The following is a 27,182-nucleotide window of genomic DNA, read 5'->3' on the forward strand; positions in this document are numbered from 1 at the left end:
GTAAGTGGTTCATAAGGGGCACTTGGTTGTAAAAATAATTTCATTTTTTTCTTTTTGAAAAAATGGTTGATGAAAGGCAAGTAGCAGGGTTTATTTAATTCACTTACGCAGGGTCTCACTGCAGTGTTTGACTGCCTCCCTCAGGAGGAATAAATCATCTCTGTCTATCTCCTCTTTCTTTCCTTGGTATCTTCTTTACAAAGTTTATGCTTCATGAGATATATATATATATATATATATATATATATAAAATTTGTCTATAAGCCTTTACTAGAAATGATTCTAGATACGGTATATATTTCTGCTGCCTGATTAAGACACTTTGGAACCTGCAGATTCATAGATGCATTAGAAAACCCTAGTGGCCCATAGGACCCCGGAAAAGCATTTACTACTGCAAACTTCTTGGCATATAATTACGCCCCCAACATTCCAACACCAATAACAACAACAAAAATACTTGCCGCACTGACTCTACAGACCAGCCTGTGCAAGTGGCCTGAAACGGAGAGCAAGTCATGATCAGCCTGTCTGTGCCAATTTTGCCCCAAACAGCATGTCTGTACCATGCTTGCCTACCTGTGCCATCTGTGCCCCCCACTTACACTTATTCACTCATTCACACATACTCATTCACAAATACTCACTCATGCACACATTTTCATTCACTCATTCAAAGATACTAATTCATACACCCTCCCCCAACCGTTTCCCTTAACTGCAGATTTCTCAGTGGTGCTCACACACACAGGACCAGCAATTTTCTAGTTTTTACTATGTCTGTGTTCACCCGTAATGTTCCTCTTACTCAATAAATGTAGCCAAATTATATGTTGTTTTTTCAGCACAAGTATGGCTTTCTTTTGAATCTAAGAAAGGCAAATAAAAATTAAAATATAACCCATATTTATAAACTATATGGCAAGCATTTCCATCTATTTTGCACAGTATAGTTGCACAAAACTTAGCGTGGTGGGACTAGTTTGAATATTAATCACAGATGAAACTTTTAAAAATTGATATAAGGCTATAGAGATTTTTTATTTTCTATTATATTTATCTTAGAGACCAGTGCACAATGTCTAGAGATCTACCATGACTGGAGTTAGATTAGGTCTTTTATGACCCCAGGGATCTTTATGAGCACAAGGGAACCCCTGTTATGTCTCTGGTTACCCAGCAGAGCAATCAAGGGGTTCCCCTTTAGGGTTGCCCTGTGCAGTGGAGCATTCATACAAATCTCCGATAATGAGGACATTCCCGACAAAACAACTGAAAACCAATGTCAAAAGGAACAACATTTTGGTATAATCCCTACATTCGTTTGACACAGTTAGCCACCAAACCATTTTGGTTGCATTACAAACTGTTATGGTGCCATTACAACCCAAATGGCAAACTGTTCAGAGACCAACATATTTGCTAACCGTGTAGTTAATTAATGTACTGGGCTACCGAGTTAGATTAATGTAAAAAACAGGTTTAATATAGCATATAAATAAAACAATATTTCAATTTGCTTTATTTATGTGCTATATTATACCTACATTTTATATTAATCTAACTTTCTTGGTGTGCTCTTCTATAGTCATTGGGAAGACTTTTTGGTGACAATAGCAGCTTGTTTTCTTACTCAGTCTATTTTTCTTTTCTCTATTATTCCATAGGCACAGGTCTATACTGAATTACTTATTAGTTACATGTAGTTACATTAGGGAACTTAAAATGTTCATAATGGGCATCCTTCAGTAAGCCATCTGATAAACAAAAGGAAAACAATAAGTGCACTTGGTGTTCTATGTACCAATCACTTCATGGATTGTGGGTGCACAATAAACAGAAACTTTTCAAACAAACAAATGTATTGTGTCCTCTAGTATCCATATACATTAAATGAATTCATTGCTTGTGTTGAAGACCCCTAAATTTGTTTACAACAAATATAATATGTGTAAATGTGCTAAACTGGAAAAGGGATATTTGCACTGAACAAAAAAAGTGAAAAAGCTGAAAGTGCTTGCATCCTCAAGGGTAAAACAAAGAATGGCCGAATAAAGTTAATAAAAGCTGATTTTGGCCACTTAGCCTCATTCAACAAATGCCTGACCACCGATTTTTTTATAGACAGAAAGTGGCAAGGAAGTGTGGTGTAGCAAAAAACTAAAGGGATGAAATGGTGGCGGATGGTCAGTAAAGTTGTGAAGGGTGCTGTATACTGCCTTCCAAAATGGGACAATAAGAGGACAGTCCCACCAGATGTGAATCACCCTCCCCACCGGCAACCCACATCTCCAACACACATCAGGGTGGTCCGGGAACATGGCATGAAGCCTAGAGGCTGTACGATACCTAAGATAACTCCTGAGTCTCAGTGCTTTTGGAATTCTCATGCATCAGCACGAAGACTTTCTCCTACTGTGATTTAGTTAACGTCATATGAAAGGCTTGTTCCCACTTACCCTCATATGAGGGCAACGGGTCATCCTCTGCATGAATAAGAGACTTATACAAAAGAGAGATTCCGTGCGATGGTAAGACGACCCTGATATGCAATGTCTCAAAAGGAGTACCCTCACGTGTGAGATTGTTTTTGTGGAATGGATACAATGTAGTTCCTCAACTGTAAGTATTGAACAGTCTGAAGTGCAGTTGGTGCAGCGTCAGGAAAGAGGTCCGATATTGGTTTGATCCTGGGTCCGTCCAGGTAGGACTGTAACGTCGGGAAATCAGAGGTTGCTAACCTTAAGAAAGCCCCCTTGGTGAATCCTGGTAAAGTTATAGGCAGAGCCTGGGGCAAATACAAAACGCGAGGGATCACGTTCATCTTGAGGGCATTAACCCTACCGGTCCATGAGACATAGAGGGGACTCCAGGTAAGGAGGTCTTTTTGTATTGGGGGCTTAAATCGTTACAGGAGAGTCACATTGTCCGTCAGCCAAATACCGAGGTGCTTCAAGTGCAACACTTAAAAGAAAAAGAAGAGGCCAAGGAGTCCGTCTCAGCCCGGGGGAGGGTAAGGTTTAACATTTCAGAGTTCGTAAGGTTAATTTTCAAATTAGAAAGCTGGCCATACTGTTTAAACTAGACTTGGGTGCCGGCCAACTTTTCGTGTTCGTCTTTGTGGGGGGAAAAAATCTTCATATTCCATGAATATTCACCCGCTCCTGTGTTCGGTTCGGGCGAATATTCGTGTACATTCTTTGTGTTCCTTTTTTTCTTCGTTTTTTGCCGTTTTTGTAGAAGAGGTTAATACAGGGTTAACATGGTACGCACTACGCAGCAGCTTTGGCACAAGGATTTTAAATGTCCATACGAGCAACTATATTGGTCGCCGGCAGGGGCCTCGTCTACCATCAACCAATGAAGTGCACCTGTACTTCATTGGTTGATGGTAGACGAGCCCCCTGATGGCGACCAATAGAGTCGCTCGTACAGACTTTTAAAATCCTGGTGCCGCAACTTGGCCGGGACTCCCCAGGCCAAGTTGTGCCGTCAGGAGTTAAAGGGCCGTGCGACTGAGTCTATTGGTCGCCTGCAGATGACCAATAGACTCACTCACACAGCCCTTTAACTCCTGACAGGGAACTTGGCCTGTCTCCCCCCTTAAAGAGTTAAAGGTCTTTAACTCCTCATAGTCAGTCTACGGATTTCTGCTCCCGTTACCTACACAGCATCGAAGGAGTTAATGGGAGCGTAAATCCGTAGGTTCATCTTCAGGAGTTAAAGGGCCATAAGCCACTCTATTGGAAGCACAATAGTTAAAAAAGCTTGGTACTGAAACCTAAATTCTAGAACTCTGTCACTGAGAACAGGGCCAGCTCTACATATAGAGAAGGTGGGGGCGAGAGAAAGAGGGGAATTAAAGAGAAAGTGTGAAGAGATAAAGAGAAGTGGGATAGATAATGAGAAAAGAATGGATTATAAAGAAGGGAGATATAAAGGGGGTAACATGAAAGGGGAGAGATGGGCAGAAAAGGCAGAGATAATTAGAAAGGGTAGAAATTATGAGAAAGATGAAAGATGGCATGCTTGCAAAGTGTATGCTAGAGCAAGCAAGTGTGTGCATGCATGGACGAATGTAAGCCAAGCTGTTCATGTGTTTCCTGTTTTGGGCCTAAAGGGTATAGAATGAATAAAGGGTGCATCTGAGCCAGAAAGGAGTCCTGAGTGGAAACCTGACGTTGTGAGAGGAGACCACTGTGGGTGCAATCTGAGTACTGGGTAAGTCCTGTAGGGGCAATCTAGGTAACTCCCATGTCTGTGCTGCGGCAAATCCTGTGCATGCAATCTGGTTGCTGGGGAAATTCCTTATGTGCGCTATCTGCGTACAGGGGCAAGTCCTGTGAGTGAAATCGGGGTGCTGTGCAAGTCCTATGTGTGCAATCTGGGTGTCAGAGCGTGTGACTTGTGATCTATGCCTGCAGTTTAGGGTTTTCATGCAAGGTTGGGTTTGCGTGTTATTCAGTTGCTCTACACATGTAATGCTATGTTTCCATGTGGTGTTTATTTGATCTATGCTAAACTACATGGGGTGTAGCACAGTGAGGGAAAGGACAAAGTGTCAATCTAACTCTAATTTTTCATTAGTGCACCATAGCTTTCAAGGAGCCAGTTGCAACCAGCCCACTTGACTTATGCACTAATGCAGAGTACTGGGATTTCATAACATAGTACCCCAGTGCTCTATAGGCAGAAGTATTTTATAATATATTTTATAACAGATTGTTAACTTTCAGTTGGGCTAGGGAAGCCCCCCAAAATATGGCACTTACTGCAGGGTAACTTTCTAGAGCCAGAGGGTCATAAGTAGAAGTAAAGCTTGCACCAAAGGGCTCTAGAAACTTAGGATGGATTAATTGTGCTGCATTCTAATTGTGAGACAAATTCAGGCCCTCTGTGGGCGCCTGTGGGTCTGGGGACCTGGAGCAAATGTACCATATTCCCCTATTCCAGCTATGGAGTTAGGTATTGAGGTACATTTCCCAGGACAATAGCCTCCAGACTGCACTGATTTGAAGATTTTGGCCTATTACCCAAAGCAGTTTTAAGAGCAGGTTGGGTCTTGCTGTAGGAAAGCACTAGCCAGTTGCATCTCTACTGTAATATTTCATGTGACCAGTATTGGACTACTGTTTTTTTTTCCTTGTGCTGCTACACTGATATAAAGTACTTTGCAGGGCTACCATCAAGATTTGTGGAGACAAGGGCATTGAAGACTTTGCAGGGGCTCCTTGTGGTTGGAAAAGGGCAAGTTGGGTCCTGTTTTCCCTCATGTTCATGTATCTGCATCTTTGAGAGAGAAGCAGAATGCCAGTATATGACTCATATATTAGCTCTCCTCTTCACCCTGTAAATATCACAAGAACAAATAAGCCGTGTGGCACTATGGGGCCCTCCTAAATGAAGCATTCAGCAACACTAAGATCGGCATCAGACATGTCTGGCCCTTCCCTGGGGCGCCAACATCCGCCATACAGTGTTTAGGAGGCGATCAACGATCACCAGAGTTCTCAGGAGGTTTTAACATTAGCTTTTATAGATGAGTAAAAGATTTTTGAAGTAAAAGTCAGAAAAAGTCATTTTGTTTCTCAATTTTTCACCATGTTTTATACTTTTTTTAATGGTAAATGATATGATACAATCAAAACAATGACAGAAAGCCCTTCTTGTCCTGAAAAAAAACAATATATAAATTGTGTGGGTCCAGTAAACGAGAAAGAAGAAAATAACAGCTAAACTTTGTCGCAAAGGGTACACAAAATAAAATCAGCCATTGTCACGAAGGGGTTAAATACCCTTGAAAGTTGTGTGCACATTTACTTGTTGATTATATATATATTATTTTACACGACAGCAAGTAAGTAGCAAGGAGGGATTATGCCACTTGGACTTTGGGGCAATTGCCCCTTTTGCTTTATTGTCAGTCCGTTGCTGTTGAATGTGAGTTAGGCAGGTCTTGACAACTTCCACTCAACATGTTCTCTGGTGAATCTGTTTGGAACACTTTTTACTAGACTACTTGGCTGCACTTGCCCTCAAAGCTGATTGCTGATAGCACTCCCCTTTATGCTTCGTATAATGTACCAAGCAGCTAACATGTGTCTTTATCTCTTGTAAAAGTAGGTGCTGCATCTTTCAGTTTTATTTTCCTGTCTCAGACATTATCATCCACAGTCTCCTGAATAGAGGAAGATAACTCACTATGTCACAAAGTTTGTTTTTTTCTTCTGCTGACATGGCACCACCCCGCTACAATGCTGACCGGAGTAAATGCATGGAAGGCCCAACAGAATCAAATCATTTCTTATATTATGTCCATTTCAATCTGTCCCAGGCCTACTTAAACTCTCCCTGATTATACATTCCCAAAGAAGTCTTAAGCTGCCATCAGCCCTACGTTTAACACAACAGTCCCAACAACCAGGCTTATGTCTTTGCGGTCAAAAAGGATTGCCATATCTCTTTTTTTGGTGACTTTAGCTTCATATTTGAAATATAGACTCTGGGTGAACTACAAGGGCTTTACGCAGAAGCAAGACCCTGGCTGGTTCCTTTTTATGTTTCCCGTTTCGGTTTTCTGGACAGTTCCATTTGGTGAAAGTGTGTGTTGATCATATAGTCTCTCAGGTGTGTTTTGTTCAACATGTTATTGAGCTATTTGGCTGAGCTTGTCTACTGCGCCACGGTACAAGTTGCCATTCTTTACTGCAGGCTGGCCCTAGCATGTATTGAACTTAAGTAGTTGCCTAGTGTGCTGGCTTGAAGGCTCATCCAGCTATACCTGCTATTTATGCTAACAGTTATGAAGGTGATCACCCCATTTACCCGCAAGCCTCCATGTAAAACCTATAGCAATGATAAGGATTTTTTTTAAAATGATTACTTTTTTTTTAGTTCAGGTTGAGTGAGCACGGGTTACACAATGGGGAATTTTATTTATAAAAATGTACGCATATACTGAGAAACTGTTTTAAAAAGTGAATCTATTTTCAAAAATGATCTATTTTTAGAACGCTTGGTGCTAAACTTTTCCATATAATAGATTTATAGCACTATTTGTGCTATATAAGAAGCTGTGCTTTAAAAGGGATTACATGCCTGATGTTTTAATGCACACAGTAACAGTTCTCACAGGGTGGGTCAAGAGGTTCTTATCTGCTGTCACATTCTGTGTTTTCATGATCCTAGAATATATCGCTGTTCTCCTGCAAGGGGGAATTGTTAGAGATCTGGAGGACAAAGAGAGACTTGTACAGGCTAATACTGAAATGTTTCTTGAAAGATTTTCACTCATGGGGGAAAAAAACTATTTTATTAAACCATTTATTTTAATTGTAACCATTTATTCTCATTTCCCATTTCTTAATCCATTCAGTAAATTGTGTGCCTGGGTTTTTTTAGTAGTTGGTAACTTAAAGTTAAATTATACATTTTATATTGTCACCAATATTTATTTATCAATGAAGAATAATAGATTATATTACAGGTTTGGCTAGTACTATAAATGGGCAACTGCCTTAACTCCAAATGTCTGCTGCAGTCCCTGTAATCATACCTGGGAACTTTCCGGGTTTGACCCGGAGAACTCCAGGAGAAGCACCACTTATCCGGGGCAACACCCAAATCCTCCGGGTCAGGGGGTCTTGACACGCCCTGCTCCCCGCCCATTTCCGCTTTAACTGCACTGCCAGCAGCGGGACCGCCCACGGACATCACGGGACCGCCCGCTAAAGTCAGTGGGCAGTCCTGGCCGCGTCCCACAAGGGAAGGCAGAAAATGGCAAATTCTGAACTTTTGCAGTTCGTTTTTATCAGTTTTGTCGAAGAACGCCCTCATTTTTGTTGATTCGCGTAAACGCACAAAACAGGCAATTTTTGTTAAAAATAACGTTCTTACAAAAAGGAATGCACAAGTCTAATAATGACTCCTTTACACATATTCTCATTTTAGAAAAGCTGTTTTTTAAAAAGTCTTTTTCTATATAAAGAGTACCCTGGCAGTGCTATATCCCAGTCATTTTTCTTGTTTACACCAAGTCTCAATAATGGCCACTACATCTACATTCTCAGTTGCCATTTTTGTCACAAGTTCATGGATCTTGTTTCCTAAACAGAGAGCTTTTGTAGACATGACTCTAAGCTTGTCATTTTTTACCACACATGCTATTATCAGCTTCTGTCCTTAATGTGGGGGCAATACCTTTTTTTCCACACTACTTTTTTCTCCTGATGAAGCCAAGAATATAAGACCAGCTTTTGAATACACCTGGGATTATTTCAGACTCTTTTTGGGTTATCCGGGATGCTGAAAGGTATCTGGTTATGGTGTTCCAGGGAGACTCATTGCATTATTTGCACATTAACTATTTGTGCATCAGCAACTGTAAGTGTCACAGATTGTGTTTTTTCTTTACACTTTGACTCCTGTCTGCTAATATCTGTCAGTCTCTCACATTACTTCAGAGCTCACAGGCAACACAGTGTATGGCAGCAGAGGAGCAGCTCAGCCTGCTAGAAATCAAGTAAGTGTACTACAGGATGGAGACTTGGGAGCCCCTACTCCTCATGGGCCCTGCAACAATTCTGCCCCTAGATTAATCAAACCCTGCTGACCCTTGTGTCAGGGTGTAATTAGGGGTACAGAAACTGTAAGGAAATTAAGGAGAATATATTCCATCTTCTCAATGAAAGTTGCTTTGAAAAATAACTTACTGTTATATTTAATGGGGTTTCAGGAGGCAGGCATCTCAGGTGAATTGTACTACATTTCTTTTATTTTTTATTTTTTTACATTTTTTGGCAACTGGTAAATTCTTTGAGAAATGTTATGGTTTTATCTGCAGATATGTGAACTAACCACCAGGTGGCAATGTATCATTACAAATGAGGTTTGCACTATTTCAGGGACAAGAGGGTCTGACATTAATTCAATATACTTACATTGAATGCAATTTATTTTCTCTTTCAATATTATGATTGTAAATAAGCGTTTGTCATTGAAAATCTAGCAAAACCTAATGAGCTTGATTCAATAAACGGTCTAAATTGTATTTGGTTTGATTAAAATTGCACTCCTTGCAATTCAGCTACATGTCTAAAAGTTTGCAGTCCTGGAATCTAAACTACCTGCTAAAACATATCTATATCGGAAGCAACAGTGAATGTCACCTAGCCAATATAACCATTGCAATGCCATATTACTGTTTCTAAGTGTCTTTTCCTTTGGAATTGAGGTTTCAGCAATTAAACAATTAAACCAGCTAAACAAATATTTCTAGCCACCCCACTTCGCAAGGCGAAGAACATGGATTTCGAACAGGGCACTTAAAACTCACACATTGGTAGCAAGCAGTTCATTAAAATAATCTTAATTTTAATTGAGTTCTTTTTTGGTATGTAGCCCAATAAGTTTTAAAAATTATATTCAATTAAGCATATAAAAAAACCTGAAATAATCACAGTAAAATATATTTAAAAATGTTACCTTTTTAGTGATGTTGAGTTTATAACGGTATATACCCCTGTTATTAGGATACTAGTAAGCTGCTTGGACCTGGTATTAGCTGGTATTTGTCATTGAATATAGGCATCAATTTATAGATTATAAATTTTATTTATTGAAAGTTAGGTTTAAGATTTTTCATTTTATTCAATTAGTTTAGGTTTAAATACATTTAATATTCCTGCTCAGCAAGATATATTACCTTATTTAGTCATTTCAATAGTTTTCTAGCACTACAGATATAAATAGCCCATTAACTTTATTAAACAAAGGGGTGCTAAGTGGGGCCCCTAAAGCAGCGTTCAAGGTTGCCTTATAACCTGTTACTCTGTCGTCTACTGATCATATGAGAGAGACATTCAGTGATGCAAATCCATACCAATCTACTACTTTATAGATGTTACCTGTGAATGTAACTTTTAGCCCTGGTAACCTTTATGCCTTTATGGGACACATAGGCACACATCAGTTTTTGTCTCTGAGTCTCTGGGTTTTTGCCCCAATCTCAGGGTGAAGGGGCAGATTCTCAGGGTCGCACAGTCTGAAGCTTCCTATTCTACACTGTTGTGATCAAATAAAAGGCTCTCAGTATATTATGTTTGATATCCCTGCTTGAATGCAGGTAATTCAATTAAGTGTATCTTTAAATAATGACAAGTCAGGGTTGCCTTGAGGGCTGGTACTAGAACACATTTGGCAATGCACTGCAAAGAATCTTCACCATGGGCTATTAAAGGGTTAAATTTAGGAGTCTAAGGGGCATTTCACTTAGAAAGTTCCCAGGTATGCCTATATGAGATCACTCTGTTTTCTTTATGGAGTGTTCCATATGCGTTTGCCCTTACATTTCAAGAGGGCTTTTTGCCTAAATAGTTCATCTTAAAAGACTGAGAATTATCTCAGGACCTGCAATGCTACAAATGCGATACAATGGTCACTCGCAAAAATAAATAAAATAAGTTCTCACTAGTTTTAACCTAAAGTTGGCCTTGTCAGTTCCTCTGCTGTTCGGGAGCCATTCTCCCTTCATGTATAGCCAGAAAATGAGCCTGTATATCTCCTCATCAGGTAGAGTACTGTGCGAGAGGGTGGTACACATTATCGGGTGACCATTTACTGATACTGCAGCTCATCAGCAACTACTGCACCTGGGTGACCCAGCTCAATGTGTCATTGAATACTAAGCAGCACTCAGTAACTCACTGGAAACCAGACCGAAATATATCAGAAATCACTCCCATTGATTTCAATACCTTCTTTCAGACAACATAGAGAGCAGTGTAGGTAATCTTATCCTTATTCAGCCATATATCCAGCCATCATATGCACTTTAAGGCATGTAATAGTCCCTTTAACTCCATGACCAATATCATACCATGGACGTCATGACAAAATGTCCCTTGAGGGCCGGTGATGTACCTGGTATGTCAATAGTTTAAAAAATTTGGGGGTTTGTCTTATAATTGAGCAAATACGGTATATATATATATATATATATATATATATATATATATATATATATATATATATATATATATATAATTATGAATTCAAGAAAGCCCTACGTGTCCTGAAAAAAAACAATATATAATTTGTGGGGGTTCACTAAATGAACAAAAAAGAAAAAAATGGAAAATATTGTAAAATATATTTAAGAGGTTAAATGTTCGTGCTGTCGCTTTTTCAACTTGGTTGGTTCAATGTTATGCATAGTTTAATTAGTAAGATTTATTGAAAGTTGCTTCAACGATTACTCTATCCATCAGCCATTTAGCAGAAGATAGTTGACAGACTTGGCCCTAAATATAGAGTCAGGTAATTGAAGTTTTTTAAATAGCACCATCGTATTCCACAGCTCCGTGTTTATGTTATCCCAGAGCGCTGAATAAAGTTTGTTGGTTTCAACACTGCCAGTGTACACTCCCTTAATATTTCCAGTCTACAGTGGATTGTGACCTTTCCGAAAGTTAAATATTGCATAGTATGGAAAGCCAAGGATATGAAATTATGATGTTGCCTGTCAACTGATACATAATACATTGTCTGCATTTCAAAAACAAATGTAGTTTAAACATAATTTCCCTTGAAAGGAGTTACAATTTCATGCAACAAGTGCCTAGCTTGCATGTCCTTGCATTAATAACATTGAATGTGCTGTGGCAATGTACGTAAGGGCAACAAAGTTATCTGCTTCAGAAGACTGGTCAACAAAGACTAAATAATCTGTATAATCCCTCCAAGAAGGAAGTATATTTGAAATAACTAAACTAACAATATTCCATCTAATTACAGTACGTGCTGGCAGGTTTTAGGAGAACATCAGGAAGTTTTGAAAAATGGGGGAAGTAGGAACAATATGAGAGCTCAGATAATGCTAGGTAGAAACAATGAAGGCAGACTGGTATATTTACTCAATTCAGAAAATGGCACTGAAGAATAATATGTGCTATTTCACCACTAAATGGTTATTTGAGTAGGTAGACTCTAATTCCAGAAATATCATCTGATGTACATGGGTCTGGTGACTAAATGTAAACACTACAGTTTTAAAATTGCTAAAATAGTTTTACATGTATTCGTCTGTGTTTTCCTTACTCCTGTCTTGATCAACCGTAGGTCAACAGTTACCCATGCATGTGACCTTGGTTTTCTTAAGGACTATTTTGTATACATATAGTACAGCCTCACCATAGTGACCCCTGGTACCTTCATAGTTGCCCATGTTAAGGCTGATGTCTATTGGCCTTGGCAGACTAAGTGAGGTCTAGGGCAGCACCACTCATGACTAGCACAGAACTGGTGCACTGCAAAAAGAAAAGAAAACATTTGTTCAAGTAGACCTCAAGAGAATGCAAAAAGTCACTGAGAAACCGAGGAGTATAACTTTGATCGCAACAATATGGAATTTATTGGCTGCTTTGTGAAGAAACCTCCATATGTTAACAGGACCTGTCCGTATGAGTCAAAAAGGTGTTTGCATGATGTCCCCAAGATAATCTCACATGCCACTCTCTACAGATTTCCACAATGTTTGCTGTTTCACAACACCATGGGGAACATGTTAGAATTATAATTGTAGTTGTTTTTTTACAAAGAACTTACCTGTTGAGCATATGATTATTTAGCTCACTATTGTCCATTAAAACATACATGAAAAAGAGATATATTACAACCCTTGCTAATTCCAACACACTATTATTATTTATTGTTTTATATATCCCTCATCATATTCCACAATGCTGTACAAAGGGTTAACAGGACATAACAAGAAACTTATAACATAACAATTTGACTTACAGAAAAAAAAAACAGATGAGGAGGGCCCTGCTCAAATGGGCTTACAATCTAGAGGGCGTTAGCGTGTATTACACCAGAGATAAAAGTACCACTGTTAGGGATGGACCAGCCAAACTAGTACAGGTGTAGTCCGAAGGCAGGCGAGGGACTAGGAAAGATCAGTAAAGGAAGATGGGAGGAAGGGCGTTAATGTGTAAGGTTGTAGGTGTCCTTAAAGAAGTGGGTCCTGTTGAATCTTTTAAAGGACCAAAGGCAGGGGTAAAGACAGGCTGGGGAGAGAAATTCAGAGGATAGCGGCAGCCCTGGATAAATCTTGCCATTTTGCATGCTAACTAGAAACCAGAGCTCAGAGCAGGCAAAGATAAGTCTGGCAGAAACGTTCATGGTGGATTGTAGATGGGCATGATGAGTATGTGGTAGACCAGCTAAGAAAGGGTTACAAAGTAGGAGATAATGGGGCATGAACAAACGCCTTACTGACATCTTATGTTACAAAGGGGCAAATGAGGGCAATGTTTTTAAGATGGAGATGGCAGTTTATTGAGACAGACTGGATGTGGGAAGTAAATGAAAGGTCTGAGTCAAGGCTGATACCAAGGCAGTGAGCGTGAGGGGACGGGGAGGCAATTGCACCATTGACATTGAGAGTAACTGTTGAACGAAAGTTAGCATCAGGGAGATTTTATCATGCCTTAAAGATTATCATGCCTAGAAAAGGCACTGGGTTCACGGCTGAATACTGGGCCTCCAAGGCAGCTTTGATCTCTAGGTTAAAGAGAGGGTTGTTATGGCTCTGCTCATATTCTACCATGTTTTACCTACCCACTGTCCCTTTCAATTCTATTGGGTGCTAATCCTGTCCAATGTATGTATAGCTTTGCTGCCTAATCTGGGTCTGTCCTTCGCATACAGACCAAGATAGTAAAAGCCCTTGGAGAGTAGCCTAGGAAAGCCAGGCATTGAAACTGTTAACATATAATTTTAATGGACATAGTGTGGTCAGTATAAGGAATGATTTAGCAAGCATGTGACAACCATTACTAGCATTGAGTTATAAACCTCTATAGCTGTGATCCCAGTACAGAGTAGAGGCTGTTAATGTCATTCGTTATTAAACTACAGTGTCACCTCAGAAGGGACTATTCTTTAGCTTGGTACAGACCCAGCCTGATGACTTTCAATCAGTTATTGAGTTGTATTTTTTCTTGAAGTAACTACTTAGTGTTAGAAGTAACAAGCTTTGTCATGTTAGCACCAAACATACCTTGCATTCTTGGTAGATTATTCAAAGTGACCCCCCTGCTTCTACAACCAATACTTGAACATAGATAATAAAAAGAAACAAATAGTCTGGTTTACACAGCTCTCCACGATCACACAGTAACCACAGGCATGGGATAATTCAATCACTTGCCCCTCCCTGGAATTTTGCCTCCAGCAGGGCCCGTCCTTGGATTTATAGAACCCCTGATTTAATGAATCTCATGGTAGCACCCTCTAAGAGCTCAGCACCTAAGGCATCCATCAAGAGTGCCTCTATGGTAGGACAGACCCTGTGTTTAAGAGTGATGGTGAAAAAACTTTTATAAACCATAAGAATTGAAACCAAAAATGGAGCGCATTAGGTACAATTCTAGGAAAAGGAAAGGGGTAGAAACAATTGTGATTTATATGTGAGACCATTTTGGGACACATGTGGTAAGGTGATGCATGAACCTCAGAGGTTTATCTTTGTCACTGAAAGTGAAAGTCCCATGTAGAAATATTTTTAAACAGTTTAAAGTTGACAAAAATTGGTTTTATTTAATTTTACTCCAATAAATTTCCTTCATAAGCACAGCTAAAGACTCCCATTGTTGTCTGAAAATGTTGGAAATAGTAACCATTGTCTAAAGGAAATTATGCTGTATTGTGAATGTTAATAATTTAGTGAAATGACACTTTGGGGCTAAATGGTACATACCGCCTCATTATTTTTACCAACCAAAGCAATATCAATCTGCTTCAGCAAGAAAAACAAAATCACTGCTTCTATATGCAACATGTAGAGTATGTCTAAGTCTCCATGTTACTAAATAGCAGGTCTAAAATAATGGTACTGTATAAATTAGAACCATTGTAATTTGTATGTTGAACATGCACAATAAATATATATATATATATATATATATATATATATATATATATATACACACACAAAAGGCTATCCTTTGTACAGGGCAAAACAGAGGAGCTGCCCAGAGCCCCACAAGTATGAGGACCCTGTGCTCCTTTAGTTTCTAAATTAAGTTATTAACAGAATTTAATTGATAATATAATCTAATTGATATAATTTAATTTCACTAGACATACCCAGGCATGATTACTGTCAGCCCTGTTGAATCTAAACATCAATTGTTTAAAACACCTATTTCATGCAAAGTGAAATAGGCTAAAAGGTAAGTGATGCCACGATCTAAAGAAGTTAAAGAACAGATGAGAAACAAAGTAATTTACATCTATTATTCTGGGAGGGGTTAAAAAGAAATTTCTAAGGCAGTGAGAGCCATTATCTACAAGTGGAGAAGACAGTGGTGAACTTTCCTAGAAGTGGCCAGCCTACCAAAATTCCTCCAAGAGCGCTTGGATTCAACCAGGAGATCACAAAAAAACACAATCTAACGTGAAAAAGAGTATAGTGGCTAAAACCACTGCTGACCAACAAGAACACAAAGGCTCGTCTCACATTTGCTGAAAAACATCCTGCTGATCCCCAAGACTTTTGGGATAATATTCTGCAAACTAATGTGTCAAAGGTAGAATTTTTTAGAAGACGTGGGTCCTGTTACATAAAGCTAATACAGCACAACAAGGACATCATACTCACAGTCAAACATGGTGGTTGTAGTGTAATGAAATGGGCTGCTTTGCTGCTTCAGGACTTGTGTGACTTGTCATGAATTTTGTTCTCTGGCAGAAAATCATGAAGGAGAATGTCCAGCCATCACTTTGTGACCTAAAGCTTAAGCGCAGTTGGGTTATGCAGCACGACATAATCTAAAGCGCACAAACAAGTCCACTTGAGATGCTGTGGCATGAGCCTAAAAAGGCAGTTCATGCTTGAAAATCCTCCAATGTGGCTGAATTAAAACAATTCTGCCAAGAAGAGTGGCCAAAATTACTGTACAGCGATGTGAAAGACTCATTGCCAGTTATTACAAACGTTTGATTTCAGTTGTTTGAACTTTTTCGCATGGGTGATATATATTTTAATGAACTCCTTAACTTAAATAAATGATCATTTAGCCTCTGTCTTATGTTAAAATTAGTAGGATGATTCAAAACATTCAAACATAAAAAGCAAAAAGAGAGAGATGCACAGGATCTTGCAAAAGTGAGTACACCCCTCACATTTTTGTAAATATTTTATTATTTCTTTTCATGTGACAACACTGAAGAAATTACACCCTGCTACAATATAGAGTAGTGAGTGTACAGCCTGTGTAAGGGTGTAAATTTGCTGTCCCATCAATTATAACTCAACACACAGCCATTAATGTCTAAACCTTGGCAACAAAAGTGAGTACATCCCTAAGTGGAAATGTCCAAATTGGGCCCAAAGTGTCAATATTTTGTGTGGCCACCATTATTTTCCAGCACTGCTTTAACCCTCTTGGAAATGGAGTTCACCAGAGTTTCACAAGTTGCCACTGGAATCCAGGGCCGGACTGGCCCACCGGGATACCGGGAAATTTCCCGGTGGGCCGGTTCGTCCATAGGCACGGGCGCCCAAAAGACCAACACTCAAAACAGCCGCTAAGCGGCTGCGAGCGAGATTGAAAGCAGCCGCCGGGCGCCTTCTTCTGCCGCCGGGGCCCCTAATGAAGTTAAAGGGGCTGGAGTGCACGCGCCGCCCAATGGCCGTGCCTCAGCATTTCCTCCCACGTCTTAAAAGGGGTGGGACGAAGAGCTGAGGCACGGCCATTGGGCGGTGCGGTGCTTGCACGCCAGCCCCTTTAACTTCATGAATGACGGCCTCCACCCGCTGTTATATGGGGGGTATAAGGCATTTCTGGAGGCAGAGTGGCATATAGGGGTATAAGGCATATCATGGGGCAAAGTGGCATATAGAAGGGTATAAGGCATATCAGGGAGGCAGAGTGGCATATAGGGGGGTATAAGGCATTTCTGGGGGAAGAGTGGCAAGCCTGGGGGCAGATGTACATAACGGGGGGGCAGGTTGGGAAATTGGGCCTTTTAACACTTTTGCTTTCTGGCATTTTAAATGCAAATAATGTGATAAAAAGAACGTTTTATAGTTATTTGTATGGCAAATAGTGTGACTTGGGTATGTATAAGGGGTGCGTGTGGGTATAAGAGCTCGACCGCGAGATAAACTATATGGAGCTGGTCTCCAAATGTTTCCAGGGCTGCTTTTCATTCCCAGTCCGGCCCTGCTGGAATCCTCTTCCACTCCTCCATGACGACATTACGGAGCTGGCAAATTTTAGAGACCTCGCACTCCCCCACCTTATGTTTGAGGATGCCCCACAGATGCTCAATAAGGTTTAGGTCTGGAGACATACTTGGTCACTCCATCACCTTTACCCTCAGCTTCTTTTGGAGGTATGTTTAGAGTCATTATCATGTTGGAATACTGCCCTGCTGCCCAGTCTTGGTCATCGGACCACAGGACATGGTTCCAGTAATCCATGTCCTTAGTCTGCTTGTCTTCAGCAAACTGTTTTGATGCAATGTGCGGCGTATGGTCTGAGCACTGACAGGCTTACCCCTCACCCCTTTATCCTCTGAAGCAATGCTCGCAACACTGATACGTCTATTTCCCAAAGACAACATCTGGATATGACGCTGAGCATGTGCACTCAACTTCTTTGGTCGACCATGGCGAAGCCTCTTCTGAGTCTAACCTGTCCTGTGAAACTGCTGTATGGTCTTGCCCACCATGCTGCAGCTCAGTTTCAGGGTCTTGGCAATCTTCTTACAGCCTAGGCCAGGGGTAGGCAATCTACGGGTCTCCAGATGTTGTGAACTACAGTTCCCTTGATGCTTTGCCAGCATTATGACTGTAAGAGCATTATGGGAGATGTAGTCCACAACAGCAGGAGAGCCGAAGATTGCCTATCCTGGCCTAGGCCATCTTTATGTAGAGCAACAATTCTTTTTTTCAGATCATCAAAGAGTTCTTTGCCATGAGGTGCCATGTTGACCTTCCACGGACCAGTATGAGAGAGTGTGAGAGCGATAACACCAAATTTAACACACCTGCTCCCCATTCACACCTGAAACCTTGTAACACTAATGAGTCACATGACACAGAGATACTGTATATACACTCACTTGCCACTTTATGAGGTACAGCTTGCTAGTACCGGGTTGGCCCCCATTTTGCCTTCAGAATTGCCTTCATTCTTCGTGGCATACTTTCTACAAGGTGCTGGAAACATTCCTCAGAGATTTTGGTCCATATGGACATGATGGCATCATGCAGTTGCTGCAGATTTGTCGGCTGCACATCCATGATGTGAATCTCCCGTTCCACCACATCCCAAAGGTACTCTATTGGATTGAGATCTGGTGACTGTGGAGTACAGTAAACTCATTAGCATATTCAAGAAACCATTTGGAAATTATGTGAGCTTCGTGCCATTATCCTGCTGGAAGTAGCCATCTGAAGATGCATACACTATGGTCATAAAGGGATAGACATGGTCACCAACAATACTCAGGTAGGCTGTCACCTTTAAATGATGCTCAATTGGTACTAAGGGGCCCAAAGTGTGCCAAAGAAAATGCCTCCCACACTATTCCACCACCACCAGTAGCCTGAACCGTTCATACAAGGCAGGATGGATCCATGCTTTCATGTTGTTTACGCCAAAGTCTGACGCTGCCATCTGAATGTCGCAGCTGGAACCAAGAATCATCAGACCAGGCAACATTCTTCCAGTCATCCATTGTCCAATTTTGATGAGCCAGTCTGCCCATTCTCCTCCATCCTCAACAAGGCATTTTCATCCACACAACTGCCGCTTACTGGATATTCTTTTTTTTGGACCATTCTCTATAAATGGTTCATAATTATGGCATCCTACTGTTAAATGCATGGGTAACTGTGTATTGGGAAAGTTTAGAACTTAACTATCAAGCTTATTGCCAAGTTCATATAGTGCTTAGAAAAAATGACTCTTGATAGTTGAATTGTCCAGTGTGTCAATTCCAAAGCCAAGCCCTTCGTTTAAAAAATAAATAAATGTGGGAGTAGCAGTGTGACCACTGGAAACGTGTCTAAGAATCTTATATGGAAAGGTCTAGAAGAAGGATTCTTAAATAAGAGAGGTAATATGAAAAAAGCTGCCTACGGTAACCCTCTGAAACCACAGAGGATCTATTAAGTGTCTAAGCCATTATTGTGTCCTGTCCTGTCCCCGCGAAAAAGTGTGACAGGATGGCAAATATGTACTATGTGAAACAAAGGGGTAAAGATAATGCATTTTATGAAACATGAAAAGAGACTAGTATGGGTAAATAGGAGGAGGGCAAAAAAAAAAAGCAGGGAACACATACAAGAGCATGAGCCACTTTAACTCCAATGCAGCCAGTCCACTTAGACAAGGTTAGAGAATGCAGGCCCAAGCTGCTTTAACTTTTATTTTTTGCTTTTTGTTTTCCTTTCTTCTCTGTATCGAGTAAAGGCAGCCTCTGCAAGTTTACCCTGCTTTACAACCATGGTGACAATAATGAATATGTACAGTCCTATAGGCAGTCGCCATTAACTAGGGTACTTAACGGAAGTTGATTTGCCACTTTAGCAACAAAACCGTACATAGTGAAGCTACATTCATGTCACGGTGCTGCTGCAATGGTTCAATGAAGGCTTTATAGTACATCAGACCATATTATATTGTAAAGCTAAAGCACAGGATTAATGGATTACCTATACTTGTTATATGGTCATATTTTTTTTCTAGAATTGGTATAGACTAGTTGTAAAAAGGTTGAGGCATTGAAAGGAACATCTGCTTTGGTTGTAGCCTGCGGTGTATCGGTACAGATATGGTGATACAATTGCACCTGGAGGGAGCCTTGTATTTTCTGTGAAACCAGATAGGAGCACGTGCCGTGGGTTTTAATTTTGCTTAGCAGTAACCTAAAGCAATTTTAGGCATTATCACAACATCTATGTGCCAAATGGGATCTTAAGTTCACACAATAGGTATCAACAACTAAATAAAGTAAGTCTGGAGTTATTTATGACGCCTCCCAAAATTTTAGAGCAAGTATTTTTGATTTTTTTTTTTTATACATACAGCGGTTAACTAAGGTGTAACATAGCATCTGAAATTGTGTATTTCCCTACTTTTGTGAAATAAGAAACAAAGACCGTTAGAACAAAAGGAAAGCCTGCAAATTAAAATTGCAGTTTTATTGACAATACTGCCACACACATCCAGCCCGGCCAAAAAAAAAAAAAAAAAGAAAATAAACAGCAACTTCAGAAGACAAGGACAAAAAAAAACAAAAAAAAAAACAAAAAAAAAACAATTCTTTGGCCATTAGTCTCATCCAACCCATCTAAAGAACAGCTAAAATATGCTCAACCAAAAATAAAATTCAAAAACCAAAAAGGAAAAGTTACTGGAATGATCAGAATATTTTTCTTATATTGGGGACTTTGTCTTATTTATTAAGGTTTTTTTGTAACAATTTTAATTTTTTTTGTAAAGGTTTCTCCATGTTTCCCCCTGGAGAAAAGAACAGCCCTGTCTGACACCAACCCTACCCACCGCCCCCATACTTCATAAACAAAATATGCATTTTATTTCAGAAATCTACAGGAGCAAAAATTACCAAAAAGGGGGAGGGGGAAGTAATTTAAAAGCCCCACTCTGTCAGCCAGATCCCAGTAGAGAACCAAAACAAAATAAGGACAGCTGTATACCAATATGTACAAAAATATAAAATGTAAATAAAAAATACAAACATAGGATCCCCTTTTCCAAGGGCATTTCTTAGTTTCCCATTTAGGGAGAAAGGAAATAAAATCCCCCTTTCTGTGAATTTCACCCCTTAATATTATGCTTTTCTTAAATGTGGAAGAGACAGCAAATGGTTCCAACCAACACTGCCAATAGAAAGTAAACCTTCTAGGCTGATGAGTGGGCCAGGTGCTGCGTCAAAAAAATTTAAAAAATTAAAAATGCACCATTGTCACAGCGCCTGACGTCTAAGACGCAATCTTGTGTATGGACGGAAAATGGAGCCATGGGAGTCCGCATGAAGGGGTGGGACGGACGCATCACTTTTAGTGACCACGTTTTAAATGTGATGGGGAGGCGGTGGGGGAAAGGTCATATATAGAATTTGCTTTGAGACAGGGGGTCAGACCCTGCTCTAGTCATCTTCATCTGTTTTCTGCTTCTTTGTTTCAACATCGTCATCATCCTGTAAGAATCAGAGATAAAGTTAAATAGCTATCCTACACAGCTACCACGACCATTAACAACAAGCACCAGTCTCTCCTTACGTTTTGCCAAAAAAAATTTCAACATGGTTATTGCCATATTAAAAACCCAGGCAAATTATATTGTTACGCCAACTATTGGATAAGGCTGTCCAGAAATAAAGCAAATGTTATGTACACAAATTACATTTTGCAATACTGCAATATTACATTTTGATTACCCACCTCATCATCCTCTGCCACTCTCTTGCCTGTGGGTCCTTCTTGTTCATCATCGTCATCACCTTCATCATCATCTCCTGCAGAGAAGTTAAGAATCAATACTGCACGAGGTATTCTCAGTGAGCTCTTGTACAGAGCAAGTACCAGGTTTTACACACACACCTCATTCAAAGGTGGTTCAGCAAATAATTCTTGGATTGCTTTGCTATAGTCTGTAGCTGCATTTTTATGACCGATGGCATATGGTGGCATGAAGCAAACGTAATACATAGATAGCTAGGCTGAGGGAGTAGTTTTATTTTATTTATTTTTTTATCAGTTCAGTTACCTAACCCCATTAACTTCTTGAAGACTTCGGTAAAAGTTTAAGTACAGTAAATCCAACTAGTTTGCACACTTTTGCAACTTTTAAAGGTGTTTTGAACTATTGTTATTGTACCTGTCCACTTAACTAATCTCCTAGGCCGACAGGCCATAAATGCATTTTAAAACATCTTCTCTATTTGACAGAAACCCAGGTCAAATTCTCACCTTCTACATCATCCTCCTCATCTTCTTCATCAACTTCTTCATCTTCATCTCCTTCATTGTCTACCTCTTGCTCTCCATTCTCCTCATTCTCCTGGTAAAGTAACAGGAAGATTTGTTTGAGGATATGATCGACTCCTCTGCTTCATTTACAAAGAATACAGAGATGCATTTTATCAGGTTTCCAAAGAAAGCAGTTAATGATTAAACAATCCTGTGCAAATAATTCCTAATTAAGTTTACCTAGGAGTAAAAATAACAGTAAATAGGCCCATAACTATATTTATGTATCATTGACTTATTTTTTGACTAATATATTTGTTCAAAATAGACTGTTACATTACCAAAGCCAAGACATGTGGTAAGTTGGTAGAAGATGCTCATTGATTTCCTGATGTTTATTGCCAACATATCAGTTGCTACTAAAGAGACAGTAACTAGAGTAAATGGGAAATTCCATAGGGTGGAATCAACTATAACCTGTATGAAGGAGAGGTGGCTATATTCCCAGCAGTGGATACATAAGCAGCGTTTAACAGCAGTTTTAGTCTTTTAGTGCTTTTGTCCCACAAAAAAAGGTAGAATGTTTAGTTTAGTTAAAGTGGATTTGACTTTTACACCAAATCCTTCATTATCCACACTAAACCATGTAAGAAAGTCTACTGCACATATTAAAGTAGGGGCTTTTTATGTAAAAAGATTGCTCCCTCTACATATGTAACTGATGTACACCAAAAGCAAGTAATTATGTGTTAAAGGGCAGCCAAGAATTTAAAAAAAAAAAGTCAGTTTCCTAAGGTCGCTGCAAGCCATTTTGGACAAAATGCATGCAATAGATTTTGGTTTCGGAGGATTGGTGTCAAGTAATAAGGCTCACTTGAAAGATGGTACAAATTGAGACAAGCTTTTAAATCCATGAAGGTTTTTAAAACCGGGTTCTATAAGAGGAAAAATGTACACCTTATTCATTATGACAAATAACTGTCCACTAGTGTGTAGTAATACGTCACAGATAGCAATTAATGGAGTCTAAAGATAAAGAGAATTAAAGGGCTTTGCTTTTGAAAAAGTTTGTGTTGTGTTTTTGCCTTCTTTTGGATCAACAGCAACAAATTAACAGATATAGGGAAGGCTGAACTTGGGCGCATGTCTTTTTTTCAGCCTATATAACTATGTAACTATGTGTCAAGCTCTGGATAAATGAATTTCCTCCATTACTTACTGCATTTCCATTGGCTGGCTTGTCCTTCCCATTCTCTGTTTCTTCTACAACTTCTTTCTCTTTTGCTTTCAAATCCTGTATAAGAATAAGGCAACCGGTTAGCGACAAAAATCTAAATTATATAACACACACACAATTATAAATAAAAAAAAATAAATAAAAAAATAAAAAACTCTAGAATTAACATTATATACATTTGTAAAGTTTGGTGAAGTTGGCAAAGTTGCATGAAGTTCTAATGGAATCCACTAACTGAGTTGATTAAATTATTACAGTATATGTTTGATGGGACAAGCCCACACAGGACTATCTAACCTGAGTTTCTCTTTTTTGCCTTGGAACAAAGATTGACTGATCAGCCAGTTTTATTTATGTGTGTGAAAGGTAAGAGTCATTAGCTATGTGAGGGGGCACTACATCTTAGGAACCATTAAACCTCAAATGTTATGCAAGAAGAAATGTATTGGCAATGCTAGCATTACAAAAATAATTATACCAATAACCATTGGTGTGCAACCTCCATGTGCCTTTAGCATCTTGCTCTGGTAGTCAAAGTGTAAACAAAATAAAAAGTGTATGTATGTATACAGCTGTATCTTGGCTCAAAACAATGCCTCAAAACCTACAATACACAGAGCTAGCTATTTTTGTGCTGGACGTGTAAGAGTTGTCTTCTATATCAAAGCACAAAACATAAGAGTCGCAAACTGTAGTTATGATCCACTTACTAACAGGTAAAACAGAACAGTCTTTTGGCTAATAGATCCCAGCTTGATGTAGGTACTAGGTTCACTATATGTCGCATGCTGTAGATGGCCTTTTAAATCTGGCGCCACTGGTATTATTTTCTCATTGGTCAGTTCGCATCAATTAGCTCCTCCCATCTCCTTGCAAAATCATCGTAAACCACAGATTGGACCTCTTCTCGGCCTGCCAATCCTCATATAGCGCTAAGACTCACGGGATTTGTATGGCAAGCAGTCAATGCTTCCCCTTTCCCTCGAGCAGACACGCCCGGAGAAATGAGGTCGGAGAGACCACAACTCCCACAGGCCAGTGCGCGCTATTTTACGAGTGACGCGCAGAGTTTCGTGTGATGAGGGTGGCGACATTCATACGAGAACAAGGGGAAGAGCTCCATAACTAAACAGCTGTATTAGCCCTCGTCACCTTCTCCCTCAGCTGCTAATGGAAGATAACTGAAGGGTTCCTGCGAGCCCTCGTTATCAGTGCGCTCACGGTTAGCTGTAACAAGACCGCGCGTTCCACCGCTCAGTGCTTCTATATAAAGCCAAAGCAATGGGGGGGGGGGTGACGAGTTTTTACAGGTACAGTTGTGCCATCAGTAATTAACCCTCCCCCACCTCCTAATTAAAGGCTCTGTCTTTAAAGTCCTAATCCGGTTACCATCTGTCCCCCCCGCCTCGAGTTCCCTATAGAGCCCTACTCTCCCCTGGGGTTGCAGCCGGCGGACGTGGTAGAGAACTGCACAGCACAAACAAGTAGAAGAGCACCCTGTCATAACTCATGTCAGCCGCGCAACTGGGGGCTCGATAACCCCTCAGGGACAGACTTCTCCGCGCTCAAAATGTTCACGTTTAAGAGCAGTGGATACCCTGCTCCGGGGGAAACGGCGCTGCATCGTGCAGCCACTGCTGGGAGGGAGACTTTGGCGCTACGCCTAACCTTAGACGTCAAGCCAGTGACCAGATTAGGTTGTTCGAGGCATATTCACGATCTTCCCACAACATTTACACATGTAGCGCATGCACACCCGCAACACACAAGTGTGCTTAACCCCTCATAGCTTCGCTATAGTCTCCGTAGAACCGACCGCACATGCACCGACGCTTTATCTACAAAGCGTGAGTGTTGTCACAGTACGGGAGATCCATTTGTAGGTTAATATCATTAGTAACCTTTGGGGTAAAGTATAGCACAGGTTAGTACGTGACCCAGGTCATTGTCATAGCACCACTGACCTAGCGCTCGCACTGAAAGTGTTAAAACATTCCTCCGATCGATCCGAGTCCTGTCCTTAAATGCCGACTAAGTACCCTAGTGCTACCGAGGGCAGACGGGCCGGCGGCTCCGGGGTCACACCAAGAAGGTGACAACCGATCGCATAGAAACAAAAGGGCAAACAGGGATGAATAGGTTGTAGTGTAGCGTTACGGGTACTGCCTGCCTGTCAGACTCGCATCACAATAATCAGCCAGTATACTGGACAATAGAGGCGAACGCGTGCATCTTCTTAGTATTATGGACAATCGTTTATGGAGGAAGTAGTTAGGGCCGATCACATTCCTGATACTGGGTGTAATTACGGTGTAAAAAAAGCCACCCATGCCAGATAGCTTCCCGGTGGCGGGTCTAACCTCATCCGAAAGTAGCAACGGATTGGGATATAGCTCGACTTCGTCTATTACAGCGCAAACGATGGAGAGGTGTAAGCAGACAGTGCCGGATACTAATGCCATGTAGAGGATGCAGCGCTCTTGGCTGTGTGGGACTGATCTTTCCGCTTCAAATCTCTTACGGGGAGGGGGGCAGCAGATTAATACCGCGATTGACCCTTAAGAGTATGTTCGTGACACCAGCTAGCAAGTCATGAGAAATAGGACTTGGTCCAAAGTAAAAGCTAGAAATCGATGGTAAATGATCTGACCCTATTATTCATGCCAGTCTCCAGGTATGGAAGGCGTGGGGGGTGAGAGCGCACAGTACGGGGCCACCGTAGAAAGGTAACGATTACCGGTGAATCTAGATCACCAGTATAAATCGCCTACCGAAATAAGCAAACACAGTGTAACAGCTCTAACGTGGATACAGAGGCAATCAGGTACCAAGGGTGTCCGCATCACCAGATCATCCCTCCATCACAGCCAGCTTCCAACGCGGGGGATCCCATTCCACCCACAGGCATGCGTGGGCACCCCAAGCAAAGCGAGACAGCTGCCATTAAGCACACCCCGAATTGGGGGATCACGAAACTTTATAATTGGAGAGTCGTGTAACTAAATGGAGCACATATACGCAAAACGGATAGAGCCACTCTACATAAAAAAAAATGGGATTAATGCACCAGCCAGAAAACCGGCGCAAATCCATAGCCACGAAAAGAGAATTAAAAAAAAAACAGAAGCCGATAGCAAAGCCCAGTGTCTGTGATCTTATCAGCAGGACACCTAGCACGGTAATGATTAACAGATACGCTTGCTGACTACTGAATTTTTTAATGTTCCCCATTCCAAGAGGAAGAATTCGGGAACAGTGTTCATTATCAACTTTCAGCAACATCCAGGAGCCTTCAGGTGCGGGAAGGGTTCCGCTGATCAAAGAACAATCCCCATTCAGTCTCTAGTAGGAGAAATGAATCAAGAGTAGCGAAGTCTCGTTAAGATAAACATCAGGTGCAAAGGCTCCCTCGCTCGAAGTTACACAATGTAACAAGAACACGAAAGGAGACAGACACCGCCGGGCGTCCGACACAAAGATGCTGCCTTTTGCAACACAATATCTCGCTTACCTTTGTGGTCTTTTCCACACTGGCATCCACTGCTGTGTCTGACATGGTTAATGGAGTAAAAAATAATCTAATGTAGATATATATAATAAAAAAATTATATAAAAGCACAGGTAAATCCTGGGAGGGAGAAGGGAAAGAAAAGGCTGGTGCGGGAACAATGCAAAGATGGCTTTTTTATTTTTGATAGTGACTTGCCAGTGAAGGACTCACGCGGCGCCAGTGCTTTTAATATAGATTATTGGGCGGAGCAACCGGCCAACTTCTCGCCATCTAACTGGCTAAGAATCTTAGTAAAGAGGGGGAGGGAAATCTCCGCACTATGATTGGGTACCGCTTAAACAATGGGGGAGGGTGGCTTGTTTTCTACTCTCGCCAAGGTGCAATACCGTAGTTGGCCTTGTGCGCCACTTTACATCTTCCAC

The 27,182-nt window shown here is 40.6% G+C and overlaps 1 protein-coding gene across 1 annotated transcript; it reads right to left on the reverse strand.

Moving 5' to 3' along the window:
- Nucleotides 1–20,181: 20,181 nt before the first annotated feature.
- On the reverse strand, nt 20,182–26,978 carry PTMA (prothymosin alpha). Its single transcript, XM_053460805.1, has 5 exons — nt 26,761–26,978; nt 23,232–23,306; nt 22,013–22,103; nt 21,485–21,558; nt 20,182–21,240 (listed from the first exon to the last, which is right to left on the reverse strand). The coding sequence occupies exons 1-5, from the start codon at nt 26,803–26,805 to the stop codon at nt 21,190–21,192; spliced, it is 336 nt and encodes a 111-aa protein (XP_053316780.1). The 5' UTR covers nt 26,806–26,978; the 3' UTR covers nt 20,182–21,189.
- Nucleotides 26,979–27,182: the final 204 nt, after the last annotated feature.

The sequence above is a fragment of the Spea bombifrons genome, chromosome 3 (genome assembly GCF_027358695.1).
Source record: "Spea bombifrons isolate aSpeBom1 chromosome 3, aSpeBom1.2.pri, whole genome shotgun sequence".
Lineage (NCBI taxonomy): Eukaryota > Metazoa > Chordata > Amphibia > Anura > Pelobatidae > Spea > Spea bombifrons.